The sequence below is a fragment of the Trachurus trachurus genome (genome assembly GCF_905171665.1).
Source record: "Trachurus trachurus genome assembly, chromosome: 24".
NCBI lineage: Eukaryota > Metazoa > Chordata > Actinopteri > Carangiformes > Carangidae > Trachurus > Trachurus trachurus.
The window spans coordinates 22,932,215-22,950,805 of NC_139910.1; the positions used below are offsets into that span (position 1 = coordinate 22,932,215).

An 18,591-nucleotide genomic window follows, 5' to 3' on the forward strand; every position below is an offset into this window, starting at 1 on the left:
TTGGACAAATTTGTTTGATTTAGTTAAATGTAACATTAATGTAGCTAACATCAGCTAATGAGCTAATAAGCCACCTCAACCAAAATGCTAAGGAGGAAGTTAATAACACAACAGAAGAAAACAGAGAGAAAGAAAGACAGAAACAAACTTCCTCCAGCTCCACTCGTTCAGCGATCAGTCAGGCCTCATACACCAGATGACTAGCAAATATTTTGTTAAAATATGTGGATTTTGATGTGTCACTATCTGATACAACATTAAAGTATGGGTCTGAAATAAAAACGACATATTATCATCTTCAGTAGAAGCTACATTAAATTCTAGTTTGACCCTCTGTCCTTTGCATCCATTTAGGGGAGTTGAAGTATAGCATTACACTGTGTGTGTTGCATGCTTCTGTCCCCTGGTATAAATCACAGAGTGTTTATGTGTGGAAGCGTGTTTATGCGTGTATCTGTGAAAAATGGTCTAGAAGAAAGTAAACTGCCAGGCTGGTTTGCAGGACAGTTACATAAGCAGCCTGCTCACTTGCGTATTTGAGGTTTTGGTGGTGAACGGGGAGGAGGCTGGGAAAAAAAGATGAAGTGGGGAGACTAGAAAGAGGGAGAAGAGTCAGAGGAGAGGAAAAATGGGCCTGCACTGACAGCAGACTTTCAACAGCCTGCCGGCTCTAATACAAACAGTTATAAAACAACCCAAACTGCTCAGCTTGCAAAGGAAGCGTCTAAAAATAACCCTCCCTGGCTGAATTAGGTTACAAGTTTGTGTGGAAATCATCGTCACTCCGCTGTGTGCTTGCGTAAATGTCATAGTTAAGACAATTTTGTGACTCAACGGAGAAGATGGGGAAGCTGAACCGTGACTCAGTAATAGTATTATTGTTAAATATGACACTGCATATTAGAACCAAAATAGAGCAGCGGTTTTAAAACTTCATCTCTGTGGACCCAGAGTTTTAAATCATCTCTCTCTGGCCCAATTTTTTGCAGGCCATTGTTGCAAGCTAATCTAGCAAACTGTGCACCGCTTTAGACCACTGGCACAGTTAGGGACATTTCCTGTCAATATATACTGCAGCCAGAAAATAGCAACATAGAGGAACATGCCAGTGTCTTTGAATGTTTCAGCAGCCCATGAGTCACAGATTGCATGTATTTCTGGTTTAAGCTACGCTAGAGGCAAAGCAATGTGTCTGCCATGTTGGTCTAGGCTAAATATCCCAACTACAAAGATGAATTGCCATAAAATGTGGTTCAGGCATCCAAATCTAATGACTTTGGGAATCTCCATATTTTCTCCTAGTGCCACCACAAGAGTGAGATATCTACTCATTTTATTGATCCCCTCACATTTCCTGCAGCTCCACTGGCAGGTCAAATTTTACATTTATTCTGTGAAATATCTTGATTTATGATGGGTTGGAACAAAACCACCATGAGTGACTGCGGTATGAAGTAACATATTTTGGCAGCTATGGACAGATTTACATAAAATTCTGTGCATACATTCAGGAATTCCCTCAAGGATAAATTCTGATGAGGCCCTTCAGAAGGCTCTTCCTTATCCCCCCAACATCCGAGGACACTGGAAGATGGAGAAAGCTGTGGCATGCTTGATAAAATAAGGAAAACACTGTTATGTCACCATTACAAATAAAGACCTTGAATCCTTCTGCAGAAAATGTGTGTGTAATCCCGTATTCATTTCCACATTTTTTCTTGATACACCGCTATGTGATGTGAAGTCTGCTACGAGGGTAATTCACAACCATGCTAATCAGACAGTGTGTGTCTGAGCGTGTGTGTGTGCATGCACTTGAGTGTACTCAACTTCTGTGTATTTGAATGCACGCCAGAGCCTGGAGACCCCGAAGAGAAGACACATGCACGCACACACACATACACACACCTAGACTCTTATGCCGACTGCTGAGACCACGCAAGAGCACGCTAATCGGTTGGCATGACAACTGGAGTGGAATATTTGCTTGGCCTAGAAATATGGCTGTGAAGAAAAGATGAATGAGCAGCGAGATATAAATAAAAAACAGCAACGTTAGCCGACAGACAGTCTGCTCTTTAATTACAGACCCCACTGTCTCTGCAACATCACTACACAATGTCCTGTCTCATCCTCTGATCGTCAAATCGCCGTCTCAGCCATGCTTTTGTGTGGGTGTATGCATCCACATGAGTGTGTGAAAGTCAGTGTATGTAATGCTATGAAATATCATGCTAATGTCCTAACCGCTGTCGCATCGCCTCCAAGGCAGACACTACAGCTCTGCAGACCATAAAGGATATTTATAACTTCTTGCTGTGTCTAATGTACATGTTGGCTTGCTTTGGGGGTTTTCACTTTCTTGCCACACTACACTACACTAATAACGCCTTAAACATCTCTGACAGTCCATAGAGGTCATATGGGAGAAAAAAAGTCACATTCTGGTCTCATAAAACACGTCTGAATTTATGGTTTAATTCCAGCTGAAAGCCTGTGGACGGAGTGCAAAGACGAGGTTTCTTTTACTGCTGCTCCACATGATCGCATAAAGCATTTAAGAGTTTCCTCAACTCTGAGCGCTAATGCCGGGACTCTGAAAAAGCAGCAGCGGTGGGGAAATCTTGCTGGGGAGGGCTGAATCCAGGGGTTTTTAATGTGAGGTCAGGTGCTCTGAACTTTTATGTTTGCCCCAAAACCTGCATGCATTATTAAGAGAGACGGATGAGAAAATCTTGGCTGTTGAGTTAAAAACGGTGTGTTTGAACTGGAGGTTGGAAGGAGGATGTCATTTTTGATTGTGGTTTCGGGCTACATGTATTAAATCTAAAAACTCCTGAAGGCCTGCTGTCACATCAGTAAAACAGCTGGTGCAAAAGGTCTAGACGAGAGTTGGTGAGCCTACTTTGAACTGTTGTCTCTCATCCTCCCGACTTATCCCCCCCCATCACTAGTAGAGAGCGACAGGCAGAACAATAGAAATTAAAGAGAGGACTGTCTGTCTGGTCTGACCTCACTTGGCTCATATCAGAGAGGCAGAAGAGAGAGTGGAAAATAACTGGAAGCCTCAGTGGTGGAGGATTTAGACTTGGGATGGTCCTTTATGTCTCTGCAAAGACGGACAAATCCTCTGACATAACATAAGCATCGGCTGAGACAACACATGGTCCATGGATCCCTGATGAGTCGACTGCAGCATTAAACAAACACATTAATCCGTGGTGAGCTGAGTGCAACCTGGCACACAACCTGAGGTTTTGATAAGGTGCAGGCAGATCACATCAATATCCTGCAAGTGTGTGAGAGGAATCTGACATTTCGGAAGACAGGCAGATGAGTTAGATGAGAGGATCTCCCCCACTCCTGTCTGTTCATTAAATATGAAGCTGTAGTCAGCACAGCAGCCGATTAGTTTAAAGACTGAAAAACAAGCAGTCAGCCTATTAATTAGGGAGCATGACATGTTCTGGTAGATAGATGGCTGTTTACCAGTTTCCTGTTTTTTATGATAAACTACCCTTACTCTTACACGCTACTAACTTGGTTGCAGCAGTAAGCTTTTTCTACCAAAAATGTGAGCAAGTTTCACAATTTTATTTGCGGATTTTTAGAAAACCCACGAATAAAAGCCAAGTGACCCCTTTTTCCACCGCTAGTGCAGCCTTTCTGTTAGTCTGTTGTGCAGAGTGGCAAAACAGATCGGTAACATCTCATCCCTGTGTTGGGGCTTCTGTACAAGTGCCAGGGTTTCCATGCGAGATGTTTCGATTGGCAATTGTGTTTTTAAAACTTATGTAACCTACTCTCAGTGCAGCGGTGCTGGTTTAGCAGCATCCTGAGCAGCTGTTTACACTGTCTGTGGTTTGAAGGATGTTATATACAGCATAGAAGGGGTTGAATTGCTGTTGTTATGTTTACATTAATGCTAAAGCTGATAAATACATGGAATCGACTCGGTGTGGATGCCAATAACACACTTTTCCATTGACGGCGAACGCCCACTGTTAACTCGTCCTAGTGTTTGTTTGTTTTTTGACCCGTGAAACTCAAGAAAGCAAATAAGCATTTCCCAAGATGTTCCCAACTGTTCCTTTAGAAACACATAAATGGTTTTAAATCCAGCAAGACAAGCCAGACATTCCTGTCTAGTTGGCTCTTTATGGGAATCTTGATCTTGGCTTAATGAGCATCCACAGGAATGTTTAATACCAAGTCTAGAGCCTCTGGCCATCCTCGTCTACCTCCAACAGGAGCTGAGTGCTACTGTAATCATATTAGAGGAATCAAACTTTGTTGACCTCCACTGGTGAGTGAGTGCGTGTGCATGTAGGGAGGTCGGTCATTCTGCCAGTCAGACCAGAAGACAGAATCAAATGGTTGGGCAAAGACGCTCAGACCCCATGCTGAGCGGAGGAGAGAGAGAGCGAGAGAGGGACAGAAGACATAAGAGAGGAGAAAAAGAAATGAAGACAGAAGGAGCAGAGAGATACAGACGATATGTGAGTACAGTGAAGAGTGGGGGTGGGTTTTAAAAATGCATGCGTCTCCATTTGGTAGACGGGGAAAATTTTCCCAGCTGAGAGAAGACAGTAGGTGAGAGCATAGCTGGAGCATTAACACTCAGGAAACACATTTCTGGTCCGTGGAGGAAGAAAGCGAAGAATGAAAGAGTTGTAGGGAGGAGAAAAAACGAAAAAGGAAGCTGCGTGGATGCCCCGAGGCTGCACTCTCTCTCCCCCATGGTGCCATTTAACTGCTGCTACTTACTGTGGAGCCTCACACACAAACACACACAACGCAGACATGTTTACATGTGATCCATTTTTACAGTTGAGCGTTTGCTGAGGGCCATTAGGTTAAGTGTTCTCTATTGCAGGCCTCGTAGTCTGCATCACACACTCGCAAGCGTCTGTAATTGGCGGACTCGCAATTCCTCCTCTGAAAAATACACGATGCGAACGCGAACATGCCGTCATCCTCTCCGTGCCACAGATCATCAGTCGGTGGATTGCATGACCCGGAATGTTTCACAAATTTCCAGTAGTGCTTTCTTGTGTTTGACATTCAAGTGCAGTGGACACCATCTCTAATCTGTCAGACCACACAGCACAGAGGGAATAAAACAGACATTTGGTCTCCTCCGGGAATCCTGAAAAACAGAAAGCCCCCCCCCCCCCCCCGCCCCCCTCCCATCAACCCAAGACATAATCCTCAAGCAATAACTTACATTACAGCGGCTCTTGGATTTAAGTCAAAGGCTTTCAAGGTGAATGAAGTGACTGAGCTGAAGGGAGAATCCAGTACAACTGAAATCCTTTTTTTTTTGTGGGGGTGGGAGGGGGGGAAATCCAAATATATCTTGATTTAATCTGACACTTGGAAAAGAGCAGCCATCCTCTATCCACATCTCTGCTTTCATGATGAATCATATCTGGTTGTTGGCACAAGCCATGTTGAGATATGTTGATGTAAAACGACCTGTTCTCCGAGCTGACCATGTTCTCCAGGCTGAACAACAGAGCAGGACTTTCACACAGGTGTCATTGATAAACATTAACCACTACATTCCAGCTAGGTGAGCTACTTCCACTGTCCTGGCTGTTTGGGCCCACTCGTTGTCATGACTGGGCCGTCGTTAGCTTAATTTGTTTCACCTGTGCATCTCCTTCTCTGACAAGTCAAAACATACATACACACTCACCGTCCTCCAAGGCATTCACCAAAAATATGATCTGACACCACTTTTGGCGGGGAAGTTGTTGGTGCTATTGTTACTGTGTCTGCCAGTGCTGTTACATATAAAATCTTCCAGTGCTTTGGTTGAGGTTAGATTGCTAGGTTAAACTAAAAAAAAAACATTAGGTTTGAGAAAACTCACAGTGATGATTAAATAAAACCAAATACGGCTGCCAATAGGAAAGCGCTTGCTTCAATTTAATACTACACTGACCCAAAAATCTACCCTGACCTCTAAGTACTGTACTGTAATTTTGCAGCTCCAAAACAGTGTGATAATACTGCCTTGTTTTTGCCACTGTATTGGTAACGGAGGTCCTGTAAATATACTAAGAGAGAGACATTTTACATATGATGGACATCAGCAGTGACAAGTTAAAAATGTTCGTGTTCTGAGATATTTGCAACATTTTATCTGTTGTTGCTACACTGTACACACAATTCATATTCATAGCGTCACGTCTTATACGTCATCACTCGTGGTGGGTTTAACAACTGCAAGCCGTACAAACGTCAAGAGTCTGATAAACTGCTTTCCTTTCATTGCTTCCCGGTCGATACAGATTTAAGGAAGGCATGGGTTGTTAACGTCTGAAGGGACATTGGGCCATATTTCAAAGTAAAACAACATTTGGGTTTAACTGATTTGAATTAAGTTAGCCAGCATTAGCTGCAACTGCTAACATTAACCTTAACGTTATGTGGCGGCGTTGAATCTTCCCACCCCAAGGGACAACGTAAGCAAAGATGGCGGCGCTGTGAATGTTGACTTGCATATACGTGTTCATTAGCTTAATGGCATCGTTTTTGCTTGTAAATTAATTACTTTTTTGGTGATTGCCCAATGTCGAAATGACCAAAATCTCACTTGTTACATTGTCTGTTGTTACAGTATGTGAGATCCAGTGGTAGACCAAACCTGAAGGTAGCTAGTAATGGTAGGCAAATGTTAGCATTGGTTAAAAATGGCTCAAAACAACAAGAGATGTGTGTTTTTATTATTTGGCATCAGGATTTTGTAATCGTTTTTCTCTCTGTTTGAGATAGACTCTAGCATTTGAATAATTTTAGGAATTTTTATAGTTTTAGTTTTTGCCAGTAAAAATGAGACACATGCCCAACAAATCAGGCTGCTACGCTCACTAACAAGCAGCTGAAAACGACACAGACCATTAAAGTGAAATTATGACCTGCTTTAAAAACTTTTTTGACACAGTCTCAAACACAACATTAGACTGAGCTGGTTGTGGAGGCGCTGAAGCAACAGGGCCTGTTGCTCTTCCTGTCTGTTTGTTTTTGTATATGGATCTCTGTGCATACATGTACTGTATGTGAATGTGTGCACTCGTGTGTTGGCCTGAGCTGGTTGTCATGGTTATCTGGCTATACTGTGGCTGAGTGAGTCTACCTCGGTCACCATGGAGCCTAGGCACTCTCCAATATCTCAGCATCCCTCACAAAGGTTTTTCCAAGGCGTGTGCCACGCCAAAACCATGCTCAAACACATTCTCTCTTTTTATTTTCCCCACAATCACAATTTTCTCCTCCAATTCCACATCCATCCATCTCACTGTTCCCTCCTCACATTTACAATTCACACTCTTTTCCTTTTGCTTAGCTTTGCTTTTCTCACCATCCCCCCTCTCTCCCCTGATCTCGTATTTTCTCTCCCTCTCATCGCATTTCCCTCCTCTCCCTCTCTGTCTCTCTTGGTTTTCTCCCATCTCTCCTCCCCTCCCTCCCTCTCACTCCATCTGTAATAAACGTTATTAATAATATGGATTATGCTGCTGTGTAGCTGTATCCATTTCCTGTTCACAGTGTGCTGAACTAACTTTTAGGAAAAATATGAAAAGTCATTAGTGTGTGTGTAAACGGATAAAGCTGTAAGCTGTAAGTTTGTTTATATGTGTGTGTAATAAAGTCTCTCTCTCGCCTGTTGTTCATTTTGATTGCATAAAATCTGATTTGTGGAAATTCAATATTGCTTAAGGGTTTGAATTGGTTTTGTAGAAACACATCACACTTTAAACCTCTTTAATCTTTATGAATGCATGCAGGATTTGTGTGTATATGTGCGTGTCGCCCTTACGCGTCTCTCTAGCTCTAGCAAAGATGTGGGGAGGTGTGAGGCTCAGTCGGAAATGTGTGAGACTGTAGTTTTTTTTGTTTTTTTCCAAGCTGCAGTCGACACACGCACATCAAAAGCTGATATTTGCTGACATTTCCTGAGGTTTTGCTGATGCTGTAATTTCACAGATAGCCACGGAGGTAAAGCTGCAGTGGATCGAACCTCTTTAATTGTTTATTAGCCTTTAAACACAGTGGAAATAAAGCTTCTGGCCAAAAACGTAAAGACTAATCTGAGTTAAAGGGAGAAGCCATGACACGTATGGGATCACATTAGAGTTTAAAAAGGTAGTAAATTAAGTCATGCCCCTGGGTGGCTCGAATGAAGTAACCAACATAGCAGGTCTGTGTCTCTTTTCTCAGGTTTTGCATCACGGATAATTAGAAAATTAGTTGTATTAGTTAGTTAGTTGCCCTCTTTCCCTCGGTTGCCCTGCTGTGAACCGACTCAGACTCCCGTGGAGCCATCGGGGAGCTCGGCCAGGCCGTGATAGTGACACGCTGTAGCCCCATAAAGTCGCTCCAGCCCGGAGCAGCGGCCAAACTGAAAGCTGCTTAGTGTGGCAAAACTCTGGCTGAGTCCTTTAAAGCTGCACTAATCAGAGCTGTTAGAGGAGGAATCGCCAAATGTATCGCACACCAGATTACAAGGAAATCACACAGCTGTGGACGGATGCATGGCGATGGATGCAAGACATATGGAAGAAATAATAACATTCATGTGAGAAGACAAAACATTTTCTTACGCGGATGTCACACAGCATCAGGTTTGACTTCTTTACACGCCTGAATGCAACAGCTCCATTCTGCACAATTACACCTCAACAAGACAAAGAGCAGGGAAGCTGTTGCATGTCTGAGCATGCGTCTTAGAGCGCTCTGCAACCATGACGGCAGGCGTCGGCTGTGGATTCAACAAGACGTCCTGGGCACTTTTTTGATTGGAGAGGAAGAGTGGCAGAAAAAAGAAAGCGAGCGAGACGCAAACACAGAGAACAAAAGAGCCACAGAGGCGGCCAACAAGAGGGCTACAGCGGCCACAGGGCCCTGGATGGCAAATATCACACAACCGCGGCACTGTTACCCCCTCCGTCCAAACTTGGCAAGGTCCTTCTTCGGCCATCAATGCCCTCTGATTCTCCCAGGAGCCTAACACTTTTTTTCTGCACAGCTAGCTATACACATTAGCATGCAGCCCCATCCCCCTGCAAGGGCAACCAGCCGCTCACAGCAGCACTCATCATACACAGAAACGTTTCATATGCAGCAGCAGCTGGGGATCTGTTGGGCAATCATGATGCTCTAGCTACAGTACATTCTGGGTGGATCTCAAAGGCACCTGACAGTGACAAAAGCAAATGGAGACACAAAACCTGGATGGCTCCACCATTCAGGGATGAGTGATGGATGTCTTATCCATTAGTGGATCCAATATAAACACCTTTGCCCACCCTTGGAGTCTTACCTGACTTTGAACTCAGTGAGCTGTGGCTGCGCCCCTGGTTCAGCACAGTAGATCTGGGGGAAGTAAAATCGGTGCGACTGGAGGTTGATGTCCATGGTGTCCACACAACGCGGCGGACGCACAGGTCAGCCCTTGCCCCTCCACTCAAAATCAAATGGAACAAATGTCCGCGTTTGTTGCGTTAGTTGCTTTTTTCTTCTCCTTTGTCTTCCTCTCCGTCGGGCCGATGATCTCACCAAAGGTCGGAGTTCAACATCCGAAGCATCCCATCGGCACCTTCTCCCCAAACGGTCGCAGGGCTTGCAGAGCGTTACCGCCAGGAAGGCATCCCCCTCCTCTTCATCTCCTCCGTGCACTGAACATTCAATCACCTCTGCTGCCCGGCACCAAACAGGCACACTAACCTATTTCCCCACTAGTAGCAGCCACTGTGCAGTCAGCAGCTGTGAGCACAGGAACAAAGATGACTCCAGTAAAAGATGCTGCCTCCTAAAGAATCAGGAGAAATGACAATAATCCTGGTTTTTCAAGCACCAATTCATCCTTTAGGTAGAAGAGGAGTGAAATTAGTTGAAAATTGCAAAAAGAAATTGAACTGTGTGGGAAAGAGAGGCTTAAAAAATGTGAGAGTATCCCTCAGCCACACACAGAGGAGACTGAATGTGAGATACAAGTCCTTTGGTTTTTACGCTTCAGAGGCAGAGGAAGGGGGGAAAGAGAGAGAGATGGAGATAGAGAGAGATTCCCGTTGCTGTGAGGCGTTGCCCTCGCACTGCCTCTCCTCTCTGTGTCTCATTGGATTACCTCCTCCCTCTCCATCCCCCTCTCTTCCCTCCTCCTCCTCCCTCCATCCCTCCCTCCCCTCCCCTCCCAGCTGTGACAAGAGCGATGGGCCGCCAGCCCCGGAGGCTGCTGGTGCTGCCCCTCCTCCTCCTCCTCCTCCATCCTCCCCGCTCACTCCTCAACCCCCCCTGCTCTCCTCACCGGGCTGCGGGATTGGCTGAGGCGGGAATGCGTAAGCCCACATGGAGAGAGGGAGGAGAGGCGAGGAGGAGGAGCAACAGATTTTTAATTCATCTGATGGTTCCCGTCTTTTCTCACATATGATTTGAGGTGGCATGCCAGGCTGGGGTGGAGCTCCGGATGCCACACACACACACACACACACACACAGACAAGCACATACACACACTGATCTGACAGCTTATACTGGATGTTCATTAACAGGAAGGGACGCAGGTGGAGGAGAGAAGGCAACACAGCCTTCTGTTGATACTTGGTAATGTGGTTCAATTGCCTGTGAACATGATGAATATAAACCACACATGTATCTCTAAAGATGCATTTTCATGGCTGTAAAACTGAATTAAATCAAATGAGTCTGGCGACAATAAGCAACCAAAATCTTGAGTGTGTAACGCCAACATTTGCCCCCTCTGATATTTCCCTGCTCCATTTATGCAGATGCATGTACGTAGATTAAATATGATATAAGCAGTGTGTGGCCATAACACTAATCTTCTGTCTAGGTTCCACATCACAGCAGTCTGCCAGAGCCAGTAACCAATAAATCCTTCCCATATTTACTGTACATCCTCCAACATCCCAGGAAAATATCCCACCCGTGGTCTCTTTCTAGTACACTTCGCCCCACTCACAACACCCACATCTGCCCTGCTGCGTTTTGCCAGCAGGCAATTTGATTGATTGGACTAACTATAGAAGTGTTGGGTGACATGGTTTGCCCTGTAATCGGTGTGGACGGCAGGGGACATGGCGATTTGACAGCAGTTCAGGGCGGTTTACTTGCCTTCCGACAACGACGTTTAGTCACAAGTATTTGTGCCAATAAAATTTTATCCTTGTTCGTCTCACACCCGTGAGAAATTAGTTCTCATATTTGTCAGACCCCGTAAAAACATATTTACTTCGAGTTGGTAATGGCTGCTTGCATTAAGTTGCATCATGTCGTCTTCTCACAGGAAAACGGCTTCAGTTCAGCTCCACACACACGTCTGCACAGATCCAGAGTCACACCCACTATATTCAGTTTTGCACTAACAGAGGCCTGGACGTTAAACAAAGAATGATAAGAGGTAGTTGAGCTCAAAAATCACTGAAGCATGCATTTCCCATAATGCAACTCAAAAGCACATTAGAAATCTGTCACCTGCTAAACCTATGTCATTTTAGCTCCATGCCCCAGTTTGTAAAAAGGTAGTAACACAGATCAAAATAACCTTAAAGGGATAGTTCACCCAAAATTCAAATTTCTCATTATCTACTCACCCTCATGTCGACTAAGGGCTGGCAGAATTTTCAGAGTCCTCCGTGCCTTCTCTGAGTTACAGGGGGGCTCGGCGCAGCAGTATTTGTCCATATGACGGTTGCGAACGGAGCTCACTTTTCTTCGTCCAAAAAGACACACCAAAAAACATCCAAATACCTCCATAGTGCTCGTCTGTAATGTCCCTCTTGTATTGAAGCCCCAACATGAGAAATTGTTCCGAAAAAAATTAAATAAGTATATGTTGGTTGTTTGTAGCGGAAGCTACCAGTGTTGCTCCGCCGGAATCTCGCGCGATTTGCGGAGCCGTGAACTGGGTGTCAATGCAAATCGCGCAAGATTTGGACGGACCAAGAGCAGAGCTGGGAGCTTCCGCTACAAACAAGCTTAAAACATATACTTATTTAAGTTTTTTCGGAACAATTTCTCATGTTGGGGCTTCAATACAAGAGGGACATTACAGACGAGCAGTATGGAGGTATTTGGATGTTTTTTGGTGTCTTTTTGGACGAAGAAAAGTGAGCTCCGTTTCGCAACCGTCATATGGACATGCAGTGCTGCATGGAGCCCCGCTGTAACTCAGAGAAGGCACGGAGGACTCTAGAAATTCTCCCAGCCCTTAGTCGACATGAGGGTGAGTAGATAATGAGTGAAATTTGAATTTTGGGTGAACTATCCTTTTAATGACATCACCAGTGGGTTTTTTTTCTATAAGCTCTTCCATGTTATATAGCTATATAGGTTAAACCTCTGTTATGAGTGGATCTCATCATGATGAATACACTGAACTTCAAATAAAACATTATTCTGCCTCTGTTTTTTAGCTTTTTAAAATCAGATTTCTGTTGTGACTTCATGAACCACTAGTTATCTTCCCTCTACACCACTCCACTCACAGTAAAATCCTAAACCGTTGCCTCCGACACTCATTTCAGCTGCTGAGACCAAAAGACTGAAAGGTCAGACCATTACTCGGGAAATGTTGCATAATCGCGTCGCGTAATACCTGTAATTAAAAATTTAGTCTCCAACTAAGACCCAAACTTTTTTTTTTTCTAAATACAAGCCAAAACAAATCTGCCAAAGCGGTGACATGATTGAATCACGCATGCTTGTGTGTGAATCAGGTCTTTTCAGAAACTAAAATCTGTGGCGTGTCATTTCTTCTGCCAGAATCTGTCTTTGGGAAAATTCCCAACACCAGAGAAACCTCAACATAAACAATTCTCTCTCAAAGAGAAAAAAGCTTCGTACATGAGCTATTACAGTGGCCAGAGAGTGTCAACACAGATTGTTTGCAGGACAGTGAAATTAATTAGGCTAATGGCTTTCCTTATGAAACTGCTCACTTTGAAACAGCAGTGGCAAACTGGATGATTTTTCTACTGTAGCAAATGCATGAATGGTCTCTAAGGCAGCAAAAGGCAGTGAAGGACTTACCATCATATTGTAGTTGTCACAATGGACAACGTGAGAGTGTGAGTCTGTCAACTGAGCAGAGGAGAAACTGTGTGAGTGAGAAACAGTGAGAGAGAGTGACAGATCAGAGGTCAGAGAGAGGGGAGAGAAGAGTAATGATTTTACAGGGAACTGATAAAGAAGTGTCCAAATAAAATAAAAAAAACGGTGGATAGAGGGGAAGTGGATAGAGGAAACGACAGATGGACAGACAGGTAGAGAGAGTTAAATGCCTCTGAGTGGGATGGAGATAAGCTGGATGAGAGAGAGAGAGAGAGAGTGAGAGAGCGGAAGAGAAAGCGAGAGAGTCAGGGTGAGGACAAGAACATGGGGGATGGAAAAAGATGGAGAGAGAAAAGAAGAGAGGCAGAACAGGAAGGTGAAAGGATGAAAGGACATTCAACCTCCACTTACACTTAGAGTGCACCCAACCCCCATCGCTTTCTCTCTCTCTGTCTCTGTCTGACCTGTGACAGAGAGAGAGGATGCCAAAGTATCAACCTGGCTATTAGCATATACGGCAGGGGGTATGGCCTTCTGTCGGACACACAGCATGACTGAGTGAAGGTGTGTGTGTATTTGCGCACATATGTAACTGCAGGCTGTGATGCTGCTGGGAGGGTTTTCAGTTTCAGCTCCTATAGTCCGATTCAAACACATGACTGGCTGGAAGCTGCTGAAGCGTCACTGTTAATAAGCGTTTATCTACACACAGTTTTTTTTGTGTTAATAGCACCATCCAGTCCACTGCAGTTCATACTTCACTTTACATGTGATGCAACATCCAAGGCAGAGATCTCTGCAGATCTCTGAGCAAGGAGTAAAAGGAGATTCTGTCAGAGGATGTTAAGCTACAGCTCAGGACATGTACTACATGTGCTGTAGTAGAAACCATAGCATGCTTCAATGAGCATTAATTAAAGTGAGGACGGTTACATTTACTTAAGACCGTTCTCACTTTTGTTCTCACGAGTTTATTTTTTATTTCTTATGCAGCCTTATGTAACACGTCCAGCATCATGTTCCAGATTTACTCAGTACATTTTGAATAAGGCTTTAATAATACTTTAATTTCCATTTAGCAAAGAGTTAGAGCTTCTGAAAATATCACTGTCTAAATGGTTGGTATTTGCCTCTTTATCCCACTTCACTGTTGTGAAATACGAGGGCACCTCTTTGTGTATTTAACTCTGCTTTGAGTGTGTGGTTGTACAGTTGTGCGAGGATGTGCAGTTATCCAACATCTGGCATCTCTGTGATGTAAGCTTTGTGAGAGAGCGTAAAATTCAGCATGAAACATCTGCATCTGCTCCACAGTGACGGCTGAATTTAACAAAACACTATGCTGACATATAGAGACGTGTTTCTGTCCCCGCACACACAATGTTAAGGCGCTTCCCTCGATAGCAACACACTAACCCTAACCCAACATAGAGAACCCAATACACACAGCACCCATTTTCTTTAAAGGGATAGTTAAACATTTTGGCAAATTGGCCCATTGCCATAATCCCTATAGTCTTAGCAGTAGGTTTGTTACCTTTAATTGTCGGTGCAAGCTATTTTTAGAACGGCGGAGCAGAGCCGTGAGATGCTCAGAGCTACACTACGGAGGCTAAAGGGATTTCTTGGTTTCCCTCATCAAACACACAATCCAACAACTCCAAAACGCTCTGGTGGACAAGTTGTGACCTTCACATTCACCACGCTACGAGATAATAATGCCGCTCTAAAAATAGCTTGCACCAACAAATAAGGATAACGAACCTACTCCTAAAACTATAGGGATTATGGCAATGGGCCAATTTGCCAAAATGTTTAACTATCCCTTTAAAGATTGTCTTAAGAAATTAAAAGTTGATTTACACAGTCTAACTGCTGCTTTCTTTTCCACCACGCAGATAATTCTGCTCTCGCTTCTTGTTCCTGAACTCCAGTTGATTTCAACACTTGTTGATTATAGTAGCTATGTCTCTAATTTACTCGATTATCTCAGCCTCATGACGTCATGACGTTTTACTGGTAGTGACACAAATGACCCTGTGACCCTGAAGTCATGATGAACCGACTCACACTCGTGGAGCCACAAAGCACTTCAGCATGGAACGCTGTTCGGTCCAGGATGTCTATTTTGTCATCTGTGATGACAGATGACAATCTTTTCTTTCAGTTTTGAATGTCGGCACATTTAAATTTGGATGATACTATTAAATCAGTTTCTGATTCTGAGAGCCAAGAGAAAAAACTTTCCCAACTCAATTTACCTATAAAATGTGGTTAGAAGACAATTTGATGACATCATTAACATCTGCATTTTTTTGTGATTTCCACCATCATTCAAAATTGCCATTTGACTGCCAAAAATACTAAATGTTATATGTAAAAGACCTAATGTAACCTAAACCTACATGACTGCAACAAATGCAAACACACTTTCCTGTCCAAACCCCTGAAGAAATTCAAATGCGACACAGACACACAGCAAGTTGAGACATCCTTAGACTAAACTGACATAGTTACATTATTTTCTGCTGTCTTTAGACTAATTTGGTCGTGGACGTCAAAAAAGACACTTTGGACCAAACAAAGTTCAACTGGTTTGCAGAAGAAACAGACAGCCATGTTCTTCACACAGTTCACCCAGTGTGGGTGTAAACGTGGTCAAATCAAAGCCGAGTCCCGGCACTTTGACCTCATTGTCAATCATCTAATCCAGTAAAGACTGAACCACAAAAATGTGTCACTGTCCAGACACATGCAGATTACACTGTATGTTTTCATTGCTATCCACTCACATGTAGTTCTGTATAATCCAATCTGACTCCCCACTAGCTTCATCCCCACAAACACCCACAATCCACCTGTATGCAGTCACGCTATAGGTAAAGTGAGGCGGGGAGAGAAAAGGGATTAACCAAGTGTGAGAGGTGTGACAGAGAGGACTTTAAAGATCTCTGACGTCCCCTCCGTTAACTCACACTAGCTCATCCTCTCGGGCCCGGGGATTGAATTTCAGCTGCAAACAAATGCGAGCGTGCGCACACGGGCGGCACACACACACACCGTCTGACTCACATGAGCCGATCGTTTTAATTACGCCACACACCAATGGGAGCTGGAAGGAGATGCAGAGGGGGATGGGAGAGATAGAGAGAGAGAGCGGGGGAAAGGAAGAGGGAGCGACTTCCCTCTCATTCACAAAGATTTGATTACCTCTCTGTCTGTTAAACACATACACACACACACACACGCCTGTGTAGATCAGCCTCATCGCTGGGCCTCCTGATGCCTCCTTGTGCATAATTATGACTCATAGGCCACACTGTTGTCGCCCAGAATGCACTCTGTTATTATTACACAGATTCTCAGCAGAGACGAGACATGTGACCTCACACCTGACACTGGATGGATCATAGCGTGCAGCATCCTTCTCCATTTTGTGTTGCGTGTGTCCCACAGCCGTCTGACAAACGTGGTTTCCTATTACTCACAGATGTGATGCGGCTGCAGCATCGTGCTACAACGTGTGAGCTACAACACAAATATATAGAAGTCACAGGAGGTCCATTAAATTTCCCTGGGAGCAGAGAAACCGCCTCAGCTGAACTTCCAGGGCTCAACATCACAGATCTGTTTACTCTGGTTTTTTCTGCCCCATTAACAAACTCTCTCTCAGGGAACTTGGTTTACAGCTGGCAAGTGTAAAATGAATGTAACGCTGATGACAGGCAATAAAGGCAGAGAGACTCACCCCGTGTTTATAAACTACAAAACTGCCTGCCTGGTTTATGTTCAGTGGGACCTGTTTTCCAGTCAGTGGATGATGGGTGTACAGTACGAAGCACAGGGCAGCACATCTGGCCAGAGGTTCATGTCAGCCAACCAACCTTAGGTGCTATAACTTATATAATTAACTTTTATCAACCTGCCCCAGGGACAACAGATGAAAAATAGCCACTGTGGCTAACTCTGGCACATTTACATTGTTGGTACTGATTGATGTCCCTGTTCAATAAATAAATAAATGAAAAAAAAAAATTAAATAAGGTGCATTATTATGAATATGTATTAGCAAATACTGTAAGAGAATGCTCATATAAACACTTGACATTAGGTTTATTTCTAAAAGGTATTTTACAGGCTATTTGCGAATAGAATAGACTTCTTTTGTAATACTAATATTTGATTAAGTACAACACCCTTAAACATGATACACTTAAACTACAAGACACTGATAATGACTACAAGCCAGAGAGATCAATAATCAATAGTGGTATAGCCAATATTGGTCAACACACTACTTTAGTAGTAAAGTATTACCTTGTACATTACAGGGAAACTATGTAAGTCTGGTCTCTTTACCTCTGTTTTTCTAACCCTCCTCCCGGCAATGTGCATTAGTTTTCAATGAAGCTGGTGAGAAGGCGATCAATGGAGCAGTGGATAACGTAATTTATCATATAGGCGTTACAATGTGTATATGTGTGTAGTCTTATCTGTCATAAACAAGATATTACAGGTTACAGGGCATGTTTATGTCGCCGCAGAGACGAGAGCTGGGACACTGGGTCGGAGGCTCTGATCTTACAAGGTTGGTTTTCAGCCAAGAGACGCTAGGTGGAAGACAGAGAGCCTCCATTCTCCCTGAAGTCATTTATTTAACCATCACAATAATTCTGAAATTATTCTGAAAAGGTAATAATCTTGCATAGTTCCTCTCTAATAATAGAACCATATTTTAAACTGATCTATTTGAATTTGTATCAACTGATGTTGGCACACCCACATGTTGAAACCATTTCAAGTGAAAAAGCGAACACCTCAGGAGACACACACACAGCAACAATGTCACCTCATAACTCTGTTCAGATGCCAGGCTCCTCTAATCACTGCACTGTGTTCACCAGGTATTATTGAGCTTTTGTGCTTTCAAGGTTCAAGGTTCAAGGTTCATTTATTGTCATTCTAAAACATTCTAAAGCTTTCACATGAAGAAAATGAAATTTGCACTCAGGTTGCAGCAGCTGAATAAATTGACGGTAAAAAAAAAAAAAAAAGGGGGGGGGGTATCTAAGTGTCGGACCATGACAGCACAGGTGCTGAGTTAAACCAACACAGTAAAGGTCTGATGATAATCATGTGTAGTTGGGTTCAACCCCTTTTCACATACGCAATCATAAAAAGAATAATAATTGTTATAGCAGCTGTAACTATTCACCAGATGGAGGAAGTTATTTTTAGGACCACAAACATCTTAAAAAGCAGAGCAGTGTTCATCGAGTGGAGGGAACGCGAGATGACTGTATCCTCACCTCAGACTTTCCAACATCTCTGGAACATGTAAAAATACCTAAACGTAACTTTATAGCAGGGTGTAATCAAGAGCACACACCTGTGCAGCTTCAAAGCTCACAGCTGCGCTCTCAGAACAATGCACAGAGGGAAATCTGAGCTCTGCCCCTACTCAGGACTGTGTGCTAAAGCAGGACATAAACCATGACTTTTCATGATTTAC

General features: G+C 43.6%; 1 protein-coding gene across 1 annotated transcript in view; it reads right to left on the minus strand.

Moving 5' to 3' along the window:
• Positions 1-9,426, minus strand: part of evlb (Enah/Vasp-like b) — a gene marked incomplete at its 5' end in the record, with an annotated part of 31,808 nt that extends 22,382 nt beyond the window's left edge. The window contains one exon of the mRNA XM_084000395.1: positions 9,332-9,426. Within this exon, the coding sequence (XP_083856521.1) occupies positions 9,332-9,426 (95 nt within the window). The remainder of the gene's footprint in view (positions 1-9,331) is intronic.
• Positions 9,427-18,591: the final 9,165 nt, after the last annotated feature.